This window comes from Pocillopora verrucosa, chromosome 9, assembly GCF_036669915.1.
Source record: "Pocillopora verrucosa isolate sample1 chromosome 9, ASM3666991v2, whole genome shotgun sequence".
NCBI classification, from domain to species: Eukaryota; Metazoa; Cnidaria; class Anthozoa; order Scleractinia; family Pocilloporidae; genus Pocillopora; species Pocillopora verrucosa.
Window position 1 is genome coordinate 14,270,231 of NC_089320.1, and position 15,240 is coordinate 14,285,470.

Genomic DNA, 15,240 nt, shown 5'->3' on the forward strand with positions numbered 1-15,240 from the left:
GTCCTCAGTCAAATGGGTCCTTTCCAGACATGTTAAAATGGCAGTTAATTTACCCTGAAACATAGGGAGTCAATTTACTCTGACATATTGACCAACTTCTATTAAAAGTTGAAAATGAAAATGAAAATTACGAGGCAGTTATTGACTTCGATTTGTGACGGTTAAGTTATATCCTCATTCAGAAGGGCGCATAGTCGCGGTCAGTGAACGTGCAAATACAACTGAGGTGAGCGCAACAATTGTGTTGCTTAGTGTCCCGACATATCTGAATGCCAAGATACTGAAAGGAAAGGTCATCTTTAGATTTTGTTCAAGCAGGTGACACGTTTTGAGCAAAACTGCAAGAGAGAAATGACGTTGGTCAAATAATCCTGTAGCAACTTACTCGTTTAAAAAAAGAGATGTAATCCATCGAGTCAATGTCTCTGACAAAATGATTCTACGATTTGCTGATACCTTTTGAACGATTTGAATGATCGTATCTTAATAGGTTTTTTATAATGCTTGACTTATAAGACCCATATCACGACTGTGGCATGCAATATTCAGAGAACAACGACCTTGTAAAGTTTGTTTCAGGAAAAACCCAAGCGATGCCTCAGGCAAAAGCTGTTGCATCTCAAATTCGATTGCGGATCGGTGGAATGATTTAACCTTCAGTCACTCAAAATGCGTTTGCTTTGGTGCTGACTTTAAGACCTTTACTTAGACTGCCGTATATGATATTTCACTCGGCATCGACCATTGGAAAGGCGTAAAAGGATAAATATATTAAGGGATAGAAATCGTGCTTTTAGGCAGAAGCTGTTATCACACACTACCTTCGGTGTTGCGTGAAGCTAATGAAATGGTAAAAAGAGGGAGAATCGTTACTTTTTACAGGTCTGCTTTGAAAGCCAAGCTCTATCGTTGTAATTTTTTTTTATTTTTCACATGCTTTTACCTTGGTGCTTTTTTCATATCGTAATAGTCGTTTCTCTAGGTACAAGAGATGTAGTCATTTCGTACTTCGTTTACTTCCAAGGACATCACAATGCTAGGTCCAAATCCATCTTTTAACTAACTAAAATCCTGCAGCTGAGCTTTCTCAAGTGAGCAAATATTTCTCATGGCCACGCACATATCCCTCATGTTTCTTTGAAGAGTTCGTGACTTCTGCAAGTAGATCAAAATAAGTTGTTAACATTCCATACTAAAATACGATTACCGATTGGAAGGAAACGAGTCACCTGCCAGAGGATAAAACTAACCAGCTCTCAAAAGCGAACAAAATTTACTAATTTGCTAGAAAAAAATGAAGAAAAAGATATACCAAAATTGCTGATCTTTTGCCGTTGCATGGTCTTGAAAAAGTATTACACTGCTGATAAACTGCTTCTGTGTCAAACATGAAGCATAGAGCAAATAACAGAGAAATTATCAAAGCGAACTTCTTGCTGGCCATTTGATAGAAGTAAAAGGAAGGTGAGGTAAAAATTTGTGACTGATAGTTCTTCAAAGGCTGTGCTATTTGAATTAAAGTTCGCTGTGCTCTTAAATTTAAAGGAAACTTCTACACCTCTTTTAGGCGATGTCCTGAGGGCTTTTGTTTTTCGATTGTACTTGTATACACTGCTTTTTGAAATTAGTTTCGCCGCCGGGAGCTACAGAAGTTGTAGACTACTTTAAAACTACTTTACCAGAGTAAGAAAAGTAAAAGTAAAAGAAAAATTCGATGGTACTTGCGGTCGAGTGATCGTGTTGAAAATTACCGCTATTTTCCTTTTTGATTTTAATATGGGTATGGCGTCTCTGAGTGAAATACTAATGTAGCGTGGTACGAGTACGAAAATGGTGTTGGGAAAATCCAGAAGTTTCTGCGTCCCTGGATGATCAAAACATGTTGCATCTGATCTCTTTCAAGTGGGAAAATATTTCTAGGGTCCTTTGGAAAATTGGAAGAAAAGAAATCACCTATCGGGAGTCAAAAATAATTAACTATCTTGGGTGAACAAAATTTACTCGCTAGCAAGGGAAACTTTCGATTCACAGGTGATCAAGTCGCTGGATTGTGAAAAAAAACATTTAAAAGAAGAATGCATCAAATTTTCCATTGACAGCACATTTGTTTGAGTTAATGAAACACTTCCGAAAAACTACGAGAATGGGGAATAAAGAACCGAACTTGTGTTTTTAGGCGACAGTTTCGTGAGCAGATGCTCTTCGATTATTTTGATTGATGTTTCCCGCAGGGGCAATAGAAATCTGCTGCAAAACATGAGTTGGATACGTTTTAAGTGTAAAGTGAATTGCTTCTATGAGAAGTATTATCCTCAAACTAGCTTTAGTAACCAATTTTATAAATGGAAGTCGTGTAAAGCCTTTCTCATGAGCATTCCAAAGTGGCGATCAACGCACTGAGAGTGCAAAGGATGTACTCCTGTAAGCAGACGACACCGACTTCTTCCATACGACTTACACCAAGATGTGCGATATTTCACTTAAAGTTTGACATAAGATAAAAAGCTGGCGATATCCTAAGGAAAAGCTATTATCGCCCAAAACATTTTAGGTGAGTCCCCTTTGCAAATCAACCTCTAATCATTCAAGACTTCTACCAACACTGTTTTATTTCATCTAAGTGCCAAAGGGTAAAACGCGGGAAAAAAGCACGGCAAAAAGCTATCACCACTTGTAACTCCTATGCAACAATCGAACATTGAAGGAAGGAGTTTTAAGAAAGTTAAAGAGGTTAAAATATGGTAAACAATAAAGATAATTGTGTCTTAGTGACAAATGAGTCTTTTGATGCGTCAATGCATTAGCAATAATGGTTTGAATTTGTTTAAGACCGCTTTTTCGAGAGACTGTTCTTGATCGAGTATGGGTGAGACTGAGTGAGCGAAGATATTATCCCAACAAAATCTTTTATCAGAAGACTCCCTCACTGTACTGACAAGAGGGTGATGTGGTGTGACGAATTTGAAAGTAAACAAAAGAAGCATTCATGTCACAGTTCTATTTTATTTGCACTTAGGTTTTCATCTGAATACAATTTTCCACTTCTGTGAAAGACCTTAGTCGGTAGTTTGAGCTTGGAAACCTTGCGTTAAGGCTTCTCTTTCAGTTTTACAAACATCATTCATGGTCGCGCATATGTTTCTAATATCCTTTCGAGAATCTTTCATCGCCTGCAAGAAAAAAAAAAAATAAAAAGGATGTCATTATTGCGTTACGTTGGTCATGGCCACTGATGAAACCAGGTTCTGATGTATCGACGACTTACTATTTGCGTGTTTTGTAACGATCGTTACTGTCACAGTCGATAGTCACAGTTACTTGCAGAGAAGCTTAGTTTCCACTTCCCTGTATGGAAACGCTTTAAAAATTTACTTCCAGACCGATAATTTAGAGAAATCCCATACAACAGAATTATGATGATGCAAAACTAAAACATACCAAAGATCTAAGTCCTTGCGGTCTTTGTAAATGGTAAACTGCCTCAGTTGGGTACATCAAGCAGGCTGCAAATATCAGACAAAATACCACTGCGAAAATCTTGCCTTTCATGATTAAGAAATGAATGTAGAACGGTCTTTTCAAGATGCAATGATACAGTAGTTTTGTGGTGAACTCCAGTCTGATAGAAAACGAATTTGAAGATCATTTTTATAACAGAGTTTGAATGGGCATTTCTAAAGAGGGAGTTTATATTTTTTAGCTCGGAGCGTTTTTCCTGTTTTAGTGGCTTGTTTTTTTTTATTATCATCATTTCTTTTTAGATTGAAGCACCATCACGAAATAATTTTGAAAGTTTGATCGAGATAGAACTAGAGGAGCAACATCGCCGTAATTGGCAATTTTACCAAAAATACTCAAGTTTGCATATAGAGAAAGACAGGTGGTTAATTTTGAGCTTTTTTCGTAGAATGAAGAAAGTCGTTATTCGCAGTCATAAGCATTTGAGCAGTACGACGGTTTCGACATCATAGCAGAAAGGTAGAATTGGTAGCTTATCGAACCTAATGATGACTTGCTCCCCCTGCAAGTTTTCTTTAACTTATGATCAGGCTTAGAACATCGAACCGCGAGATCCTAAGAGTTAAGCGTTCGATTCCTCATGGGGTGTTTTGGACCCACGCTTTCACCCACACTCTTGTAGCAAAAAGGTTCATCTTTGTCATTCTTAACCACCTACATTCTAGTTTCAAGATCTTTCCTTATTTCTATCTCCTAAGTGTTGGACTACTCTATAAAACAATTCCTTTTGTTTTCAGTTATATCGTTGAATTGTGGCAAATGTATAAGCAAGGAATTTACTGGGGGTATGCATAACTTTCAACTTTCTCAATCCGGCTTACTCCTTTCAGAAACAGGCTAGTCCACCTGTGAAAACAGAAAGACGGAATGTTTAGTTGGTGATTATATTATTTACTCTTCGCTGTGAAAACCGTCATATTTATGTGGAAGTTTAAAGGTAGTTTTGATTTGGACTTTTTATATAAACAGTTCTCAGGAAAAGGAGAGATTTTAAGTGAGAAATCCATGTACGCAACGGAAAGAGTTTTTAGACACAGTCCATGCATCTTTTTAATTTCATTAACGTTTTCATGTAAGATACTTAACCAGTCCCTGAGCGATCGCCTTGATTACAGAAATCTTGCGCTGAGTGTGAACCGCGATAACCTTTTCGGAAAAGGTTTTTTTTAATGAAAGTCTGCAACCAGTCCCGAAGTTTGGAAAATTCTCATTGCGGTTTCTTATTCATTCTTCAGCTACGACTTACCATTCTCTATCACATTCTAAAAAGGGTGCATTTACAAAAAAACAAAAACAAAAAATCGCAGAAGTAACACTTTTAAAAGAGAATAAACGACACCTGATTAACTCCCACACTTCTGCATCCATCCACCAAATTGCTTCTTCACCCGAGATGGGTTATTCTCCTAGGCGTAGAAATTGATCAATTTCATGGTAACTCAGTAGTGTTTGTCATTTCATGTACTCTAAGTTAGCTGACTATTCTTAGCTACGATCACTTTGTAGTGAGGCATATGGCTGATAAAAGCACCTAGTGGGATGTATAACTCAGCCACGAGTGCGACTAACCTATTTACAACAAACAGAAAGCACGAAGGAGATAAAGCTTGGAAGAAAAACGAAGTAATCGAGAAGTAGCGCTGATATAAGTGGATAGTGCACCACAACCATTTAAAGTGAACAAAATGGCTTCGGGCGTGCTCAGATGCATCTCAGGAGCAGGTCACTCGAGCAAGCACAAAGAAATGGGGAAGTGCTTTCTACTTGATGATTGTGGAAAACCCTAAAAGTTTTAAGAAGAGTGGTAGTTGCCTGCGGTAAAACTAAAAGCAAAAGAAATGCCGAAATAAAAAATCAATATGTGGAAGACACGGACCTATTTCAGTGATAATGACGGCTACACAACTTGTTATCTAATGTTAGCCATTAGCCGTAAAACGGCGGGAAAAAATGCAGCCGTTAGGCATAAAAAATTGACAAATTTTAAATCATTTGCCATAAAAAAAACACATAACCATAATTTTTTTCCATCTACCATGTGTCATGTTGAAAGAGTCGAAACGTTAGACTGTTATCAGGATATGTGTCTCGTAGCCAACTCGGGAAAACGGAAAATTTCTCTACATCAAATAAACTCAACAGTAGCTCGATCTAAAATTACGTTTACCATATAAACTATGGTGTTCTACAAGGATTCCCAGCCCTGAGAAGAGCCGGAACAACACACCTGAAAAATACGATATTTTTACACGTGTGTTTGATATCGCCAATCAGCTGCTGACTCGTCACTCGCCTTTCGCGCCACTCAGTCAGGTTGATGAATGAACAGCAAAGCCTTCACCTCTCAATCCATGGTTATTTCTCTGAATTTTCTCGGATTATGGCCGAAATATCCGTACGGTTTACAGACAGCGACGTTCAAAGTTTCCTAGAAGGGGAAGAAAACTAAAATACGAAAGCCAAAACGGAAAAATACGTATTCAGTGGCCTTGGTAATGGCATTTCTCGCGGCTGAGAACGAAAATCAACAACTTCAAGATTTGCCACAAGCCACTTTTGGCTGCGTACCTATAAGATTTCTTCTGTCAGTAAGGACAAAGTCAATAACTGAGAATTTTGTATTTTGAAAATTACGCTCATTCTTATTTTTGTAGTGATTCAACTAATTTTTTTTATCTTTTATCTTGAGTATTAGCACCAACGCATTTTACAATTTTTATTCGGGGATTGTCGATCCTTTTATTTTCTTTCGTTGATAAAGTCGACTTTTCTTGTCAGTGACGGGCTATTATGTTTATATGATAAACAATTTAATAGATGGTTGCTTGAAGATTTGGAATTTCTCTTCGAGTGTTGAACACTTTATTTTCTGGCGCCTTTTCCATCAAAGATTATTAGTAAGTAACAGCCGATTATTAGGGAAACCTGAAAAATTTCCGGACTTGGTAAACTGCAATGGAGGAACACCAATGCTCCTAGTAAGCTGCGGAAGGTGAGCTTCAGGGCTATGCGAATGCTTTCTTTGTGTAAACTTACCTATAATGTCCACATGATGTGAAGGTAGACCGTCTGAAATTGTCTATTTATTAATTACTCTTGATTGAATGTAATCAGTCACCTACAGATCTTGGGGATGCCTTCTCTTTGGAAGAGAGAGATTAGGATCAGTGGTCCAAGATCGCAGGGATCATCGTGCATCAAATTTCGGAACCGATGAATCGTTTTTTTTTGTGTTTAATTCATTGATTTTGCCAATGTACCATGATCCGAGTCATCTTTTATGAGGATCCGGATCATATTGCTTTTCCCCAGTTTTTATAATTTTCGTTAGTGTTCTCCATTAAATCGAATTCTCCAAAATTGCGAGAAAAAGACGGTCACTCAAAGAACCATCGGTAACTTAAAATAACTGAAGTAGTTGAAAAAGAAGACGTTTCATGTGCGCGATACATTTATGGACATTTTCCACGAAGAACCGCAAAACAAATTATAGATAACACTAATCGAGATATTCGCTATGTGTGGGAAATTCTCTCTATTATGCGTCGCACGGGTATACGTTCTGGACGTACTTAAAATTTGAACTTTTCAAAATTAAAATTTTAACAGGATATTCTTCAGAATTCTCGCAAGTTTCACATATACTTACTCATTTCTCTTTTAAGACTACCATTCAAAAGCGGTTGATAAGATTTCATTAATCACACTGAAACTTTTAGTGTTAAAACTCATAGTGATAACTAAGACGCAGCTTAGCTTAAGAAGAAAATATTTTCCGAAATGCACTTAATCTTGATCTAAATTAAAAAAAAAAAAGCTTTCCTCAAATGTATGATATAATCTCAAAAATACATAATCTTAACATCGTTAACAAATGTATAAGGTGCAAGTGTTTTGGTGAAAATTTTGAGGGTGATTCAGAGAGTGATTAAGAAGCCGCTGGTTGTGGGAGACGAGACAATAAAAGATTGAAATGACCGCGAACAAATGTTCGATGTCAACAGTAAATTCGTTTAAAGAACAAGTTTTTTAAAAAAAATTGCACCCCATATTTGATTGCTATTTATTATTGATAAACACACGCAGTGTCCCAAATGAGTGTTTATCACTAAAGGTGGGGAAAAATCATTGGAGGAGAGGTGCAAATCGACGCACACTTTTCATTAAGGCGATTTCAACGAGATAGAGCATTTTAGCCAAGACCCTGTTGCGACAGTACTTAAAAGAGAATTTCACCAGCGGTACTCGCCAGAGGAAATTAAGTGGTACGGTCAATTTACTCGCACTAGGAGCGATGTATCACAATTATTATCTTCTGCTTCAAGGATTCCTTTTGCTTGCTTCCCTCGAGGAATTGTCGTTTCTCAATAATGGTGAGTAGCCTAAGGTATATCTTAGATGCTTCTGACTCTTAGCGAGATACCGGAATTACAAACAAATGGATTTTGTTTGATTTAAATTCTTAGACAGTTTGGTATTTGTAACAACGACAATTTCTCGACACCTTTCCAAAAATTTAATTAATTTTCTATTTACGGGCCTAAGTTTGAAGAAAGGGTTCAGCGTTTGTAAACTCGGGAAAAGGAAAGCTGGTTCCATTCTTTAATTTAAGATTCTCTTTGAAATTTTATTCATGCATAAGTCTACTTGAAAAAATAAGTTTTTTAGACAAACCATTTCATCATTAAGGTTCGTTTAATGAATTTAGGATATTCCTCTTAAAGAGGCGAAATGCCATTACAGACTTTTTTGTTATCTTGCAGTTAAAACAGGCTATTGGCTATTTTTTCAAAACGATGATAGAAGCCCTGATACAATTCTTATCTGTTGAAGGTTCCTTTTGACACCTTATGGTGAAAATCATATTTTCTACAGAAATATATAGGAGATACAGTTCGTCTTCAGTTGTTTCGCCATTATGAAGCAAAGTCGAGTTCAGCCAAATCCTAGAAATTCTCTCACTTCCCGCAGTCAATTTGTGTAACTGTCAACATAAACGGTTTTTTTATTACTGTTTTGCTTTTTGAAATATTACTAAAATTTGAATATTTCAAGCAAATAATTAACAATGTACTTTAAAAAAATAAAATAAACCTTATCAATCCTATTAAAGACGAATTTTAATTTACCTTGACTTTTCGTATGTAGTTCTTTCTAGAATGCCTTTTTCCCCTGAAGTTGAAGTTAAGATAATCATGATGTTTTGACTAAGAAGAGAAACCGCAAATAGAAATCATCGACTCTATTAAAAACAATTATTGATACTAAGATGGTTGTTTCCCCTTTTAGTTGGAGAGTGGTAAACCGCTTTTAAATTCTCATTTTTAATTCATTAAACCCCTTTTGAATGGGCCAAAACTGCTGAACCTTAATAAACCCAAACTCAGGGAATGAAAAACTGTTATTATTACCTCCTTTTGCGATGCTGTGACAACATTTTATGCGGATCAATTCTAGGTCACTACGATGAAAATTTAATCAATTGTTTGGGGTGAGACAGCACAAAGTATAACAAGTAGAAAAATTATTTAAACTTCTGGCTGAACACAGCAAGAATCAACATGAAAGTGTTTCACTTTTTTTTCTCATTTCTTTTCCTTTTAATATATGCAATATAAAGCCCAGGTGTTGAAACGAAAGTATCCATCCATTCGTGGCTTCATTTACCAGTCACTCATTCACTAATTAATTCGCTTACTCACTCGCGCAAGCACTCACCTATTTCACTCATCTATCCATTCATTCTTTCATTTTTTTTTTTTCATTTATTCGTTCACTTGTCTTTACAGCTATTATTTATTCATGCATGCATTCATTTATCTGTTTCCTTGAAATATAATTCGCTCAGTGAGCTTTGTTTTGTTAACGTTATAATTTATCCCCTTTTAGGTGCGCTGTATCAAGTGAGCGCCTTCAAAACCAAACGCAGTTGCCAGGATGACACGATGAACCTACATTGCCCGGCCCCAAAGGTGCTGAAGATCTATTGTGCAACTTACCGTCAAACGAAAAGTGACAATTGCACAAGGAAATCTGAATATTGTGCTCTTGATGATAAAAAAAAATTGACAAGTGAGCGTTGCGAAGGAAAAACGGCGTGCAATGTCACAGTAGATACGAGTACAATGGGAGATAATTGTCCCGGCATGTTGACCCTTAAGTATCTGAAAGTCATGTATAGGTGTGGTAAGTAATGAATTATCACAATAAAACACCGATCAGTTTTTAAGGGTGAGACAGTTTAAGTTAGAACCGTAGACATTACTTGTAAATCTTACTTTTGCTTTTAATAGATTAAGAAAAAATCAAAATGGTGGCGTTCCTGAATAATATTTTAAATAATTGCAAATCTATGCGTAAACGTATGTAATGTAAGGCCAAGGCTTTGTAAGGAAAGTATCCATCCATTTGTGGCTTCATTAATTCATTTGGTCACTCGCTCAAGCACTCAATCATTCACTCGTCCATACATTTATTATTCGTTCATGTATGTATTCACTTATTCATTTCTTTGAAATTTTTCTTGCTCAGGGGGCTTTTTATTTTTTTTAAAGTTCTAATTCATCTCTGTTTAGGACTGCCCATAGTTAATGATATGGATCCACGTAAGGACATCAAAATTAAATACATCTGCCAGGGCGACTCGATGTATTTAAGTTGCACGGCCTCAGAGGTGCTTAATATCATCCAGGCAAGATACGGGCGAGAGAAAAAAGATAAAAACAAAATTTGCATAGGGAGAAGGATGGATTATGTCAACACTGCTGAATATTGCGCCCCAGATGATAGGGAAGATTTTGTAAAAGGGCGTTGTGAAGGACGCACAAAGTGTAATTTCACAGTAGATACGAGTACCATGGGAGACAAGTGTCCGGGCATGTCGGTCCATAAGGATCTGAATGTCATGTATGGCTGCGGTAAGTAATAAATTTCCATGATAAATCTCCAAAATATCATGATTTGCTTTACATCCTATCTTGCGTCTATTTGATCTGTTCTTTGAGATTATGGAAGAAATTCTGGCATTACAGAATTATGATGAGCCGGTGAAGGGTCAGAGATGTAGCATTTCTTTTTCACTTGAAATTTTTAGTAGAGAAAGTATCACCTACACCACCTACGACCGTACCCCCTACCGCGTTCGCCGAAAACAAGTCTACAACGGTATTGACAAAACCTTCCTCACCCTCTGCACCCTTTAACTACGCAACCCAGTCCACGACGACTGAGATGAGCCCGAAGTATCCTGACGACAATGATGAAGAAGACGACTCCGCTGGTTATGGCTTTGTCATATATAATACTGGATACGGCAATCAGATCTCTCATGTAATGACAGCCTTGCTGTTTGTTGTAAATTTTCATTTTCAACCTCTGTAATTATCAAGTCGCCAAGCAACCGCTGAATTCTACACTTGGAACTCTAAGCAAACGACAATTAAACACGAACAAGCCTGACGACCAACAAATGGGGATATTAAGTCAACCAAACATTTGGCGCCCCTTTATTGTCTGTTTGGTGACTACGTTAAAAACAATTCTTCGTGTATCGTGTATTACTTATTTCTAATATATAATTAATCAATCCAAGATAATTCTGATCTTAAGAAAAGGTTGAATATTACCTTCTGACAGACATCATTTCTTGAGCCGTGGTCGTAATCGCTTAAACTCCAGAGCCCAGTTGTTGAGAGGGTAGATAACGCAATCCAACGGATAAATTACAATCCAGTGGATACTGACCCAACAAACATACTGCACTATCTATTGGATAGAGATTCATCCAGTGGATAGCGTTATCCATCTCTGAACAAAAGGTTACAGATTTTTAAAACAATAGGAATTTCCAAGAGAAAAAGTGTCATGCAGTTTTAAGTGATTTTATTGTCCTTTAAAATTCAATTGCACTCCTGGGTCTTTCAAAGGTCTTTTGGTTTACATGTCGATAGGAGTAGTAAGGCGTGGCTCAGCATTTTTAGCCACATGTCAGTTAACGAAAATATTGCTATATTGCAGGATGGTCAAAAGAAAAAATCAGCCTTCATCCATCCTTTGATATCAATTGATAAATTAATGAATAATTACTCCAGAAAGAAATAGAAATAAAAATACTGATTATGTCGGTCGCAAGTTGGAAACGGAATAAATGATTCGTTCGGAAAGACACGACAAGACAACGCTCTTTTCGCATGAGTCAATTGAATAAAATTATAATATTTGTTTTTATTTTACATTATGGTTGACTGATTAAAAAGGTTTTTATTAGTATCTAGATAGTTTTGTTACTTTGTGAATTAGGGAGTTGAATGAAACAGAGGTTTTCTTGTTAGCTCCCCCGTACATTTTAAGTTTCAGGCGGCAGAGAGTGAGACAAGAAAAGAAGGGAAAAGTAAATAAAACAGCAACATCAACAACAATAAAGAAGAATTAAAAGATAAAATAAAAGAAACAGTTAGGAGAAAAGTCAGTTGAACTGTAATAATTTTAAAGGAAGCGGCTTAATTTCCTCTTGTTCTGACAGCAGATAATGTTTCACTTGCCTTGGAAATTAAATTACACTTGCGTTTTTGAAGAGGGTGGAAGGTCATTCCAAATACCGATTGCCATGAAAGAAATGTATTGTTTACCCACATTAGTTCGCACTTCAGGCTAGTAAAGATTCTGTCTGGCTGCCTAGCTTGTGTGGCAGCCATGAATATTACTAGCATGTCGGAACATGTCAAATGCTTTGTTAAAAGGGCTTAAATGCAAGAATTTTTCCACAGAAAGTCGATAAACATTTTCTATTGTTAAGAGGCCTAATAAATTAATTAGAGTTTGGGAACTACCTCTTTATTTAAAAGTTTTAGAAGATTTTTTAGAAAAATACTGAAGTTGAAACAATACTGGATGGTCATCCAACCTGCCTCCTTTACTCAAATTTCTTACCTTTGACTAAAATAGGCGAGCAAGATGATTTGGGTGGATCCTATTGTTAAATGTGTTAAGTGAGTTCAGCTTCTCTCAGTTATAGATATTATAGAGATATTACAAATCTCCGCTTAAAATATATTGAGCAGAACATATCCAATAAGAGCATGCACACCAAGTGGCTCGTGAAATATTGACAAGTACCTTTACGAGGCTAAGAGACTAAACAACAACAACAACAACAACAACAACAAAAGCTCACGTTGAAAAATGTGTAATTCAAAACAACAATTCACTTTTTGGAGCTTCTAAAAGACTGAAGTACTCCACATTTGCTTTCCAGCTACCACCCTAACATGGCTAAAAAGTCAACTTAAATTGTTGTTTGCACAGATAAAGAATTCTTCTTGTGAAATACAGTCAAAAGTATTTTATACAACCACGGACTGATCGATTAGCCTCGAGAACACCAGGGAAATTACTCTTAACTTAAGTTAATATACTAAGTGCTGGCCATCAACTCACGAGAACAGTGAAACAACCAGTTTAAGATAAATAAACGTATTAATTATATTACGGGTAAATTGCACTTTCGGCTCAAGAATACGATGTAGAATTTGAATCTTAAATCGCATGATCATTTGTCAATGCTATCTTAATGGTGTAATAAAAATGCAAATGTATGTTCAGCCGAGTTCAGCCGTTGCGATTAAATATTTAACAGCCAAATAGAGGTTAATGTATCATTTCCACCGACGTTAGAAATCGAAGCGAGCTGAAAGCTATAGGAATCAAAAGATGTTTTTTTTCTACAGGATGCTACCACCGCCTGAATTCATGGATCCAATCTTGTAGCTCCCAAGGCTATAAGCGGAATCCTGTTATCAACGTGCCTTGTTTTCATACTAACCACAATGAACTTCAAACGCCTATAAGTATAAAAAATTATGTGAGTCTCTTAGTTTCTGAGATTGGAGAGTCTAAGGTTAAGTCTATAATTTCATGAGAGATGTTGCACTAGATTCAGAGATCAAAACTTACTCTATCTCGGCCGAAGGAAATTCTAACTGACGGTTTTTAAGAAATTTATTTAACTGCAGATTGAGAGTGGATATAGTCTATGCAAATTTTCGGTATAAATATCCTGCATTTAGGAACTTCCCTTTTCAGCTCACACTCTGGGTTCAGCAAGAATCGGAATACGAGGAAAGTTTCTAACTGACCCCTCCAACCATTAACCTTCCCTCTCTCCGTCTCCTTCCCTTTCGAAAAAGACAACAACTACCCACTCGCAAGTCGTGGGAAACAACATTGTTGAAAGTCGATAGAATTTATGATTTATTATTTTCTTTGTTCATTTTTCAAAAAGCTCTGAGAGAATTTGGTTAATTAATTGAATATTTTTTGTACTCATCTTCAAACCCTTTTGTCGCGTCAGTGGTTTAACCTCTATCCTCCCATTAAAGTGACAAAAATAGCTAATTAAAGGGGGATCGATATTTAATATAGGTTAACTGTCACAAGCGAGGGAACGCGCGTATGATCGAAGTAACAATCAATTTTAATCTTGTGTCTGACTGGTTAAGAAGGCAGCACCAGTTTAATTTCTAGGGTGTATAAATTTTTGTATCTAGAAATCAAATGATGGTTGAAAAATAATGGTTTCCCAGAATTTAGGATGCAAAGACAACACGGAGTCTTTTCCCGCAACCGAAAAATACCGTTTAAAATCGACTGCAAAAGTACAGATCTGCTTAAGCCATTCAATTTTCGACCGAAAAGCTTATGCAGTCATTCCCTATTTTACTTTTCGTCCGCTAATCACAACCAATTTAAAGCAGGAACCAATTACCGCGATCGGTAGGAGAAATGTTGTGGAAGAGAGAGGCAACGAGAGACAACATGTACAATTCTGTCTTTAGGGAGACAAATCCCACAGTCCGTTAATTTTCGTGCTCATTCTTGTTCATCACTTTCCTGCGTAAAGCCCTTTCGAAAATGCTCTCTCGTCTTGTTTAAGCCGCAATATTACCATTATAAAAGGAAAAATTTGAAAAAAGTCGAAATCAGTATCTTTTTTTCAGTTTTCAGAAAAAAACATTCCCCTTATAACGAAAGCACACTAACAAGACCACCCATCGGCTTTCGAGCAGACTCTGCTAACTTCTCGCTGTCGTTGGTTCAACGTCAAGGACGTGCGGGAGTGGGCGTTCTACACTAGTGGGTACACAATGGTAGTCAGCACAATAGCTCCCAAAATGAAAGAGTTCGTCCCAAGCCTTGTAAGCATCATATATCGCTATCAAAATACTACTTTCAAGAGTAATACAGCGTGTTCTAAAGGACAGTTTTGTTGAAAATTATAGTTAAGTCTTGGCTTACAATCTTAGCAAAATTTCGAATGAGACTCTGATGTCATTTCTCTTGCGTCAAAGATAATCTACGATTGCTTTCTATTATGTTCATGAGTCCTTCATCGAGTTCCTTAAAAATTCCTAGCTTTGTAAATGTTGAACTGTCCATTTTGTGACTCGCGAACCATGATGATTCAGAGCCATATTGTACTTGTATCATAGTAATTGCTAAGTGACGAGAGGGGACATTTTTTTAAAATTTCATTTGCCTCGAAAAATGATTTCTCAGGGAGTTACAACTAACAAGATAATTGATAAATAAAGTGACAAGTGGAACGCGATGAATGACTGAAATATGAAGCGAGTGACAAGCTACGCCATTCATAACAGCAAAACAAGAAAATAGGAAATATACTTCGAGTGAGCTTTGGAGTACTCATCAAGAAAAACGAAATTT

At 36.7% G+C, this 15,240-nt stretch overlaps 1 protein-coding gene and 2 long non-coding RNA genes across 4 annotated transcripts; 1 reads left to right on the forward strand and 2 right to left on the reverse strand.

The window, feature by feature from the left end:
• The first annotated feature begins 160 nt into the window (after positions 1-160).
• LOC131769510 (L-rhamnose-binding lectin CSL2) lies at positions 161-13,349 on the forward strand. 2 transcript variants are annotated; one of them, XM_066171934.1, is made up of 4 exons: positions 161-226; positions 9,409-9,705; positions 10,095-10,436; positions 10,613-13,349. In XM_066171934.1, exons 2-4 carry the CDS (start codon positions 9,465-9,467, stop codon positions 10,897-10,899), a joined length of 870 nt encoding a protein of 289 aa, XP_066028031.1. In that variant the 5' UTR covers positions 161-226; positions 9,409-9,464; the 3' UTR covers positions 10,900-13,349. The 2 variants fall into 2 exon arrangements, with proteins under 2 accessions (XP_066028031.1, XP_058941218.2); XM_059085235.2 differs by lacking the exon at positions 161-226 and adding an exon at positions 7,515-7,892.
• Positions 905-1,514, reverse strand: LOC131769522 (uncharacterized). The gene is made up of 2 exons (XR_009339050.2): positions 1,313-1,514; positions 905-1,155 (listed from the first exon to the last, which is right to left on the reverse strand). It is a non-coding gene; the product is annotated as an uncharacterized lncRNA (long non-coding RNA).
• LOC131769523 (uncharacterized) lies at positions 2,984-3,607 on the reverse strand. The gene is made up of 2 exons (XR_009339051.2): positions 3,439-3,607; positions 2,984-3,170 (listed from the first exon to the last, which is right to left on the reverse strand). It is a non-coding gene; the product is annotated as an uncharacterized lncRNA (long non-coding RNA).
• Positions 13,350-15,240: the final 1,891 nt, after the last annotated feature.

Coding starts and splice junctions, on each gene's coding strand:
- LOC131769510 (XM_059085235.2), top strand. CDS start 7,814: ATGTATCACAATTATTATCTTCTGCTTCAAGGATTCCTTTTGCTTGCT. Junction 7,893..9,408: donor ATTGTCGTTTCTCAATAATG/GTGAGTAGCCTA, acceptor ATCCCCTTTTAG/GTGCGCTGTATCAAGTGAGC. Junction 10,437..10,612: donor GAATGTCATGTATGGCTGCG/GTAAGTAATAAA, acceptor TGAAATTTTTAG/TAGAGAAAGTATCACCTACA.